The following is a 10,062-nucleotide window of genomic DNA, read 5'->3' as shown; positions in this document are numbered from 1 at the left end:
GCAGTTTGCTTTGGAACTGTAGGTATTTAATATCTAAATATCCTAAAACTTTTTTATTGGAAGCAAGGTACACAGAGTTCAAAGGAATTCCATCTAAGTATATATACAAGGGGCGATATACAATGCGAGTCATACAGAGAGTAGACCTGCAGAAATACATGATCTAAGTGTCTGATGTCTACAAATTTCAATGAGTTTCCTCAGAGTATGCCTTAGTAGGTTATCACCCAAAGATGTTTTCAAAATAAATGATAAAACGCCTGCCACAGTATGCCAGAACAGCCATTTCTTCACCCAATTTATATATCCATATCTATAAGTGCAGAGTAACAAATATATAGATGTCTAACAGTTTTGACCACCCCAATAAACTTCAGAAATAGTGTCAGTGAAACATTCCCAACATGATGTAAGTATTTGTGTTTGACAGATTACATTAAGCATTCATACAATCACTATTTTTAAACTTCTCCGTATCTGCACTCTATACTGATCTTCTAAAGAGAAAGCTCTTAAGACTATTCAGTATTTCATGTAGTCAATTCAGCTGTTTCACTTTCAGGACAGCATTCATGTTAGTGTGCAAGTGGAAATTTTAAAATAAAAGTTTAAAAAGCAGCATAGAAAATATTCAAGTGAATATGGTACCTAGGCTTTTATTATATAGCTCTAACAGATAACATGTAAACACATCCATGAGCATACAAACTGAAACCATGGATAAACGTTTATTTCCCAAAGTATTTTGAATTGAAAGAATATCAGACTATAATATTCAGAGCTGGGAGCAAACAAAATTTAAGAAACAGAGTATATGCTTGCTAAAACAAGAATTATGTTTATTTAGCTAGTGAATCACCTAGAGGAGTAAATTTTCACTTCCATGATAGCAATCTTTTTAGGCTTGCAAACACCCAGAAATAGGAATTAAAGATTTTAAGTATAGTTATAAAGGTCATAAAAAGTCTGATTTAGACTGAGGTACATGTACTCAAAACTGAGATTGAGTGGTAGCAAACAAACAGTCCCTCAGACAAATGCACTTTTTTCGGTATACGTGTTACAGAAAAAAATAAGGAAATGTGCATTAACTGGTGCGGCCCACCAAGCTGCATATATTAATATTCTCTACACCAAACAGTTTGAAACAAGGGAAATGTCATTCTAATATAATTTCATGTTATAATTCATTTGGCTAAACTGCAGCTCAGAGTTGCTTTGCCATATTAAAAGTTTACTACAATAATTTTCACATGAACATTTAGACTTGAGTTTTACTCCAGGACTAAATATGGCATGATTTTGTTTTAAATTCTGTTGAATAGCTAAAACTGACAATTAAAAAACTACATCAAAGAAAAATAAGTTGAAGCAATGTGAATCTCACATCATTGAACCACTTATGATGGTTAATTGTTAGTATTTAACAAATTCAAAGAGTTAATGAATCCTTGCATTCGTTCCATCTCCTGTGCCTTAGCTAGGATGCATAATTACAAAAGACAGCAGATACTGGTAAAAGCTTCAGGACAGAAAGTGCTTGACGAAGTTACAGTTCTCAAGTATGTTTGGTGAGAGTATAAGGGCAGATGCACTGATGAGAACCATTACAAGAAGAGTCAATTTTGTGTTAAAGTGTTCAAAGATGTCACCTTAAGCAGGAACAAAGCTTTAATAACGTCTTCTTAGACATATTAGGCATTTCCAGAGTCTACATCATTAGTGTTGTAATTCTAGCAGGACCATCGCCATATAGTTATTGTTTGTTTCTATTCCTCTCCTGCAGAACAGAAGAAAGGAAAATTAGTGCAGTTCTGTCAAAAATACTTCTATTCTGTGCAACAGGATATAGCAGCTGTTTAGCTATAAATATTTGATAAAAGCATGTAATGGGCTTTACAGAAACATGAAGGTAATTGTTGTTATATGCCTTCAAGTCGATTACAATTTATGGCGACCCTATGAATCTTTTTGGATATATTCATAGGGTTTTCATGGTAAGAGGTATTCAGAGGTGGTTTACCATTGCCTTCCTTCATTTCTACAATCCCATCTAAAGATAGTATCCAGTAGTGGCTTTGCAAGGTGAGGCATCCCATTTTCACTTTGCACTATTGCAAGGTGAATCATTCCACTTTCACTATTCCCCGCAACCAACTACAGCCCTGTGTGTCATATCCCATACTGTTCCCAAGGGTCTTCCAACCCTCAGGATCTTTGGGCACAATGGATCAATGAAAATCGGGAGAAACACTTGCACTAGCATGGTGCCACCTTTGGACAGAACCCAAAGTCTAGAAGAAACGCATGTCAAAACATTAACAAATTTTCAGAATTCTGCTTCATCACAGAAACTTAAAGGAAAGGTAAATATAATGCCATAATGCTTCATATGGCAGAGAAATTGTTCAGGTTTGATTTTACATTATCCTTACTTATTGTATGGGCCGATACTATGATAGTGTTCACACTAACTACAAAGTAAACATTTTTAATTAATATCGCCATGAACTACAAAGTGAGTGGAACAGTTTCTACTAATTCCAACAGTCAATGGCTCACACTACCGAAAAAGCTTAACATGTGACAGAACTGTATGTTATCCCTTTTAAGTGAAAATTAAATTCTAGCTGCAAAACTAAACAATGAATGAAGTTTGCTGCTTTGCAAAGCTAATGGAAGAACATCCATTGATAAGCTCAGGTTATGTCTTCTGATACCAGTGACACTTTATTTATTTATTAGATTTATATCCCGCCCTTCCTCCCAGCAGGAGCCAGGGCAGCACTTCAGATCCATTGTCACTTAGCAACATGTAAAGACTTGCTACGCTAAAGACAATTTATGAATGGTAAATATCTAGTACTGACATTGCCTTCTAGAACATTTTACTTAAAAATATTTAGAAAACTTCAATAGAGAGTACTGATATAATCAGGGCTGTGGAGTCGGAGTTGAGTCGGAAGCAATTTTGGGTGGAGTCAGAGTCGGTAGAAATGTACCGACTCCTTCATAAATGGCAAATGTATATTAACTAGTAATAACAAATCTACTGTAGTAAAATGGTAGCACAAGGCATTTCATCATCACCACGTGAATCCAGAGCTTGGAAAAGTTACTTTTCTGAACTACAACTCCCACGAGCCCAATCCCTGGGGCTGATGGGAGTTGTAGTTTAAAAAAGTAACTTTCCCAAGCTCTGGATTCACGTGGTGGTGATGAAATGCCTTGTGCTACCATTTTATTACAGTAAATTTGTTATTACTAGTTAATATACATTTGCCATTTACGAAGGAGTCGGAGTCGGACAGTAGAAAAATAGAGGAGTCGGAGTCAAAGGTCTGGCGTACCAACTCCACAGCCCTGGATATAATGTGTTATACATTATGTGTAATGTTATGATGAAAATACTGAAGGTAAACTACTTTGATATCGTAATTAGTATCAAACCTTATACTCTGCGTTAAATGACATGCTCCAATTCAAGAAACATGATTACAGAATTTGAAAACATGAACTGTTGGGCAAATTTTAGGCTCCTACTACCTGAAGTAGTTTATATTGATTGAATACAACATGTCGCCAATAATGTTTTACTTAACATTTCTATTGAAAAACAATACATTATGCTGGGTCTGTTCACTAGGCATTTTTCTGGTTAGGATGATTTTGCAATGTATCTTTCAGCTATACATGCTGTGGCACTGTGAATGGGCAATTCACAACTCTGTCCATGTTGCAGAGTAAAAAGTAACTTGCACAAAATGAAACTTAAAGTCTCTTCCCCAAGCAACAATTGGTATAACATCTAATGAGGTTTTTGCTTAATGGGTTGGATCCATTTGCAGAAAGCCTATTCTGGTCACAGAAGGGCCGTTTCCAACCCCGCAGGAGAGAATTGTGTGAGGAAAAGTGACCCCAAACAACATAAGCTCTTCACGCAAAGAAGAAGCCTTTCCACAAGCTCTCTCAGTATGTTTTTTATGATCTTGAGTTTATATCCTGGAACCATTATCCATTATCCTGGAACCATGTTCCTCCTACTATATATGCAACTTGCATGGTAAGAAGTCTTCCACAAGCAGTATCAAAACATTTTCTTCTCCTACTCAATTATTTGAATCCAAGCTAATGTTTCTATGGACCATGCGTAGGCAAAACATACTGAAAGTGCATACTTTCTTAAAACAAAAGATATTATCACACTTTTAATGAAACCAGTGCCACATCTCTCTAAGGCAGTGGTGGGGAGCCTCCACTCCATTGTGTCTACAAGTTCCTTTGGGACAAACAATGCCACCTACCAATCTCCTGCCATAAGAACACATCAGGGAGCTAAAGGGAACTCTCTTCTCTAAGCACCAGTTTTAAGATTGGAGATAAGCCCCTTTTGAGAGGAAAAGGGCAGCAGAGGGATCCCTGATGTCTGAATAAGCCTTCTGCCTGCTCTTTGACAGCAGAAGGCAGCATTCTCCCCCACCCCAGCAATGGGGTGGACAGAAATGCTACCTTTTAGTCTTAAAAAGTCAGAATGGACATATGAATGTGTGACTGCTTGTACATGTTTGTGAGAAAGGGAGAGTGCTATGTGTATGGTACAAGTATCTTTGTCACAAGGGGGAAAATAGAGGTACATGCATCTTTTCTCTAGGGGATGCTTGTTTTTGTGTGTGTGCACACGTCTTCACCTGCCATGCCCATCATTCTCATGTGGCCCTTGAAAGTTGGGCAAAGTCTGCTCTGGCTTTGGGCTGAAATAGGTTTCCCACTCCTGCTCTAAAGAAGAAAATGCTTCAACAGCTCTCTGTGCTATAATCTCATCTACCCCAAGCCCAGGTGCTCCAACCAAGAATTTTAATCCCTTGCCAAATGCTGACAAATAGTTATGAATAAAGATAAAGATGAATGGTTCTTATTCTGAGAATGCTATTTTTAGAAAAGCAAACCAATACTTTTTCTTGGGACTGAGCCAGTAAGCATCTTCGTTCTCCCATTTTCTGGGTAGCAGACAAACAACTAGTATTTAAATTAAAAAGGGCTTGGAAATCCAACAGCTGGTTGATTGTAGCTTCCAGCTATGGACCACATGGTGAGCAGATTTAATGCCTGCAAGATTATTGTACATGTGTTAACAAAATAAAAACAGAGGATCAACCTGGAAAAGAAAGAACATTTGCGCTTTTGAATCTGTATATTAAAAGGACATGTTTCTAAACTCTGCTTTAATATCTCATTTGCTCTTTTTATGAATTCCAAGTTCTCAGAGTTCAGTTTACTTCTTTCAATGTCTAGTCAATACCTGTTTCTTTTCCTGTGTTTGTCCCTATTGCTCAGCCTTATTCAAATTTTCTGTATGTATTGCCAGAGTTTCCTGTCTTATAATCTTAATTCTAGATGATAACACAAAGCTCAATAATAATCAGATCACCTATGAATGCAAACCAGCATCATATTGTAAATATTTACTTTTTTCCTTGTGAAATGGAAGCAAACTGGTTAACAGGCAGAACCAAAATGAAACCCAAGTCAGAAAATGTAAATAGCTTTATGACCTGTCTAAGAGCACAACAGCTAAATGTGCTGTGGGCAACATGGACAAATAACAGAATTAATGAGAGATACCACTAAAGACTTTCTTGGGAGCAGACAAAAGGTTTGCAAGAGCAGCTTTGGTTCCAATTGCACCCACAGAGCCATCCTATACCCCAAAACCCTCTGTGACCTGCACTGCCTCCCCACCACACACACACACACACACACACACACACACACACTTCTGAACTAGGAAGAGTGCAATCGGCCTTGAAAAATGCATAGAATTAAAGCAGGAAGTAGTAAGAGTGTTGCTATTTCCCTCTCTCTCAACCCTACCAACTTTTCCAGGCTGATCAGCATCCTACAAAAAAGTTTAAAAAGAACCCAAGAAAGGGTAAGGCAGGAGGGGAAGGGAGAGAGAACACAGCATGTTTGTGTTTTTCCCTTTCTCTAGGTCTCTGTGTGCAAAGTTGTGCCCCACCCACCCAAGTTCCAGGGCTATACACTTTCTTCCCCACTCCTGCATCTCTGTGTACACGTTTCTCTCTCTTTCTCTCTCTCTGGGCTTCTGCATACATCGTTTCTCTTTACTGAGGCTGCATGTGCATTTCTCTCTCTAGGGCATGCTTTATTTTCTCTCATTGGAGCTTTGTCTATCCTGAGAGGGAAAGATAGATTAGGTAATGAGTTGGCTGAAAATGAGTGAGCTTGCCTTCAGTGTAAAAGGAGCGCTTCATGACTGGCCCTGCCCACCATGGAAGCCATTTTCTGAAAAGGCACAACCCTATGTCAGCCATTTTGTGGCAGCACCCACAATAACAATTTCCAAATGTGCAAAAACGCTGGGGACCACTGTAAGCCAGTCCAATTTAAAGATATGTACAGATTTGATAGAAATACCATTATCAGCATTAGCATTTCTGTACTGTGCCCTATCGTCGTAAAATGAAGAGAAGGCCAACATATTAGTGATAGACTTATTTGTGAAATTTAAGTTATTTACATTAGGACAACGACAATCTCTGGGCAACTTGGGTGATGATGAAATCAAACAAACTGCTTTCAGATGTCTACAGCCACAAGAATAATTCCAAAAGCAGGTTTGTAAATTGAACATGGGAACTGACCCATATATGCACATATATAGTAACTATGGTTATCTAAGAAAAGCAACAAGGACTCCACACACCTGAAATCAAACTCAAAGACAATAGCAATGATAGCAAATTTGTAAGCAGATGAACAAATTTACATAAATATTTAAGTTGGCATATGCTTTATGTTTAAGGGGAAGACTATTCACACAGTTACAATGTTACAGAAGCACATCATTATTTATTCTGTTCCAAAAGCTTCTGGGTCGGATTCAGGGTCTACTCTGCAAATGGAATGGCTCCTTTCGTTCCAATCCAATGTAGGCTCTTTCTACAGGAACCCCAGAGGACATTTTAATGTGCCATAGGGGGCTGCAGGGAGAAAGAGCAATTGCTGAAAAGCACTTCTCCTCCCTCTGTTCTGCGAATGTGAGCATTGAATTCATGGTGTTCTGCTGCTGGCATGTCTGGATCCAACACTTTGTTTATAAACACTGCATAGCATACACTCAACCAAGTCACTACTCAACTTAATTTTGATTTAAGTATATTTAGACAAATTGGAGTAAGTAGAACTAATCTGGCTAAATCTAATTTCGGTGTAACTAGACTGTGGATTTTTTGTTTTCATCTATTAATTTTTAATTATCAAAGTCCACAATGTCAGGGAAGATATAAGCCACATCTAAATATGTTACCAGTTAGGAAGAAGGGTGATTCACAAAAACTGACATTTGAAGTTGTTCCATAGTTTGATGTTATATGATCAGTTCCTGTTCATATATGGAACATAATTGGACTCTTTTTCCTCCTTTCAAGTACTGCAAAATACCTCGGTTAAACAATGCTGTTTATTCACTTCTAGTCTATAGATCTCTATTCTTCAGGCTGTTCTTTTGTTCAGGGTGCTGTCAGAACTCCAGCTGAGGACCAGACTAAGCATCTCACCTGCTCTGTTAACCAATGCCATCCATTGTGAACCTCTATCTAGCAATGGCTGGCTTTTACATGTTCCTACAATGTAACCCCACTTCAGTCAGTGCACTCTCACTCACGGTTATTTACTAAACAGCTTCTGCTGTTGATTACAAGGAAGGGCATTCTGTATGTCTTCTTCAGAATTAACAGTTCCTATGCTCATGAATCACCAGCTGACTACATAGCACTCTTCCATCTCTTATCCCAGCTGCTTGCATCCTGCAGGAAATGGCCCTGAGTCCTCCTCATCTGCTTCCTACAGAATAAGCAGCTCTCTGTCTGTGGTTAACAGAGAAAGCCTGGGACATACAATCTTACAGCTACAGGATTCAATCCAAACATTCAGGAGTTAGGATATTACTCCTCCTCTTAAGGGACAGCCCACCTACTACTACTTTACAGAAGCTCCTCTTTCATTTGAACAGTACAGGAGTTCATAAGTGTTGATATATTTATTAAACTAAAGATAACTGTTCGCTGTAAACTGGACATGCCCGAACAATATGCATTTTCAGCAAGGTATCAATGAATATTCCACATCTTCATTTGACAGCAGTGTGTATTCTTCCAAGCCTGTCAAAAGTGTGCAAATTTTTAAAATGAAGTTAAAAATACAAAATTTTTTTTTAAAGAAATGGAAATTGATATAGAAGTGTCAGAATAATGATGAAGCATTAAGCACTAATCTCTTCATTAAATACAATTTATACATACATTGTGTTTGGGCATCGCATGTGGCTTGTCACCTATGAATACTCTATGACCAAGTTGCACTCAAGATAATCATGGTTATGCTACAGGCATGTTACACTTCTGGAATTAGTTGTTGCTAGAGTCCATACACCATACATGGCCTGTGCAGCAAATGGACTCCATCAACAGATAGCAGGGTCTGTAGCTGGCAGAAGAGAGAGACTGCAAGATTCCAACCACCAAACTGTTTGGATGAACTGCCACCCATTCAATCCCAGCAAAGAAAAGGGGGAGGAGCAGAGAGGTAGACATTTCTATTACCAGTCATTCTAAGTAGCTGCATCAGAGGAGAAGGTGACATGGTGTACCCACCCCGTAACTTCAGCTAGAAGCAGCTGTAATTTGACTTCTCCATCCCAGAACTGTCCTCCACAGTGACTATCCCACCTTAGTGGCCATTATAACTATTATGTACAATTATAGAAGAAGTGAGGCTTGAATTGATTTTCATCTTCTTTTCTCATCCCTTTTTCTGTATATCATACCTATGGGCCTGTTCATTTTAATATTTGTACAGTGCCTAAACATTTCAGGGCTTTATAAATAACATTTGGCTTCTGGCAAGATATCTTGAGTTGGCATGGGTTTACAGCAGTGAATACCTATGGAATATAGGATCCATGGTTTGGTGGCAAGTACACATTTTGCTAGGAGAAGGTCCCAGGATCAATCCCTGACATCTCCAGCTAAAAGGATCGTGGGCAGCACCTCTACCCAAGCCCGGTAGGCAATGATGGGCTAGATGGAGCAATGGTACAATGCAGCTTCAAGTGTGTATTTGAAGCCTTTTAGTCACTCTTCTTCAACTGCAAACTCTCCTGGGACTAACTAGAGAGAAGGCAAACTCTGGCTTCTGTCATTGGCCAGGAGTCCAAGGACAACTGGGAGGCTGCACACCCTGGCTTCCAGGAAGAATATCATGGTAAGAGGAAGACTGACCTGTCCCCATTAATCAGCCAATGAAGGTACTGCTGCTACAATAATTTCCCCCCTCTTCTTTTCCCCTTTTCATAGTGTCTATTAAATTGTTAGTATGCAGATAGGGACTGACTTATCTTTTAATATCTGTACACTGCTTAGAAAATTTTAGGCACATTTATAAGTTAAATAATAATGATAATTCTTCTTACTGTACAAAATGACAACTATTTTGAAAGCTATCTTGTGCTCAGAAAATGGTTACATGCAGGGGAAAAGGCAGTTTCAGAAAACTAAGAGAAAAGGTTGTTGAGAAAATTAAGATAGATATATCCAGCCATGGTATAAGAACCTGAAAGGTGGCACTGGATGAAGGGGAGAGCTCTAGACCTTTGGAAGATTCAAAGAGTCTCTGGCAGGCAAGAACTGCTCTTAAAGAAAATGAAAGAAGAATTCAGATGAGGTGGGACTCGATTCAGCAAAGATTTCCAGGTTTTACATTTTTGGGTCACTCAGTTCACCAGAATTACCTACTACCTGCATGATAAAAAGTTTCTCAGCAAGATGTTCTACACCAGAAAATGTTGCCAAAGAAAGTTTCACCGAAGAAACATGACAGCTCACCAGGACATATTCCTACCTACTTAGGACAGGAGTGCCTGTACTACCTGTGAACCTCTAGATGTTGTTGGACTACAACTTGCATTGCCACTGGCCACACTGGCTGGGGTTGATGGAAGCTGTAGTCCAACAACATCTGGAGGGCCACAGGTTAGCCTCCCCT

The 10,062-nt window shown here is 38.7% G+C and overlaps 1 protein-coding gene across 3 annotated transcripts in view; it reads right to left on the bottom strand.

Moving 5' to 3' along the window:
• Nucleotides 1-712: 712 nt before the first annotated feature.
• YTHDF3 (YTH N6-methyladenosine RNA binding protein F3) overlaps nucleotides 713-10,062 on the bottom strand; it is a 26,762-nt gene continuing 17,412 nt past the window's right edge. For all 3 annotated transcript variants that reach the window (XM_061599987.1, XM_061599978.1, XM_061599969.1), the window contains one exon: nucleotides 713-1,780. In XM_061599987.1, the coding sequence (XP_061455971.1) occupies nucleotides 1,757-1,780 (24 nt within the window). In that variant the 3' untranslated portion in view covers nucleotides 713-1,756. The remainder of the gene's footprint in view (nucleotides 1,781-10,062) is intronic.

This window comes from Rhineura floridana, chromosome 1 (assembly GCF_030035675.1).
Source record: "Rhineura floridana isolate rRhiFlo1 chromosome 1, rRhiFlo1.hap2, whole genome shotgun sequence".
Lineage (NCBI taxonomy): Eukaryota > Metazoa > Chordata > Lepidosauria > Squamata > Rhineuridae > Rhineura > Rhineura floridana.
The sequence above is the reverse complement of the archived record's forward strand: the minus strand, read 5'-3'. Positions and strand labels throughout refer to the sequence as shown.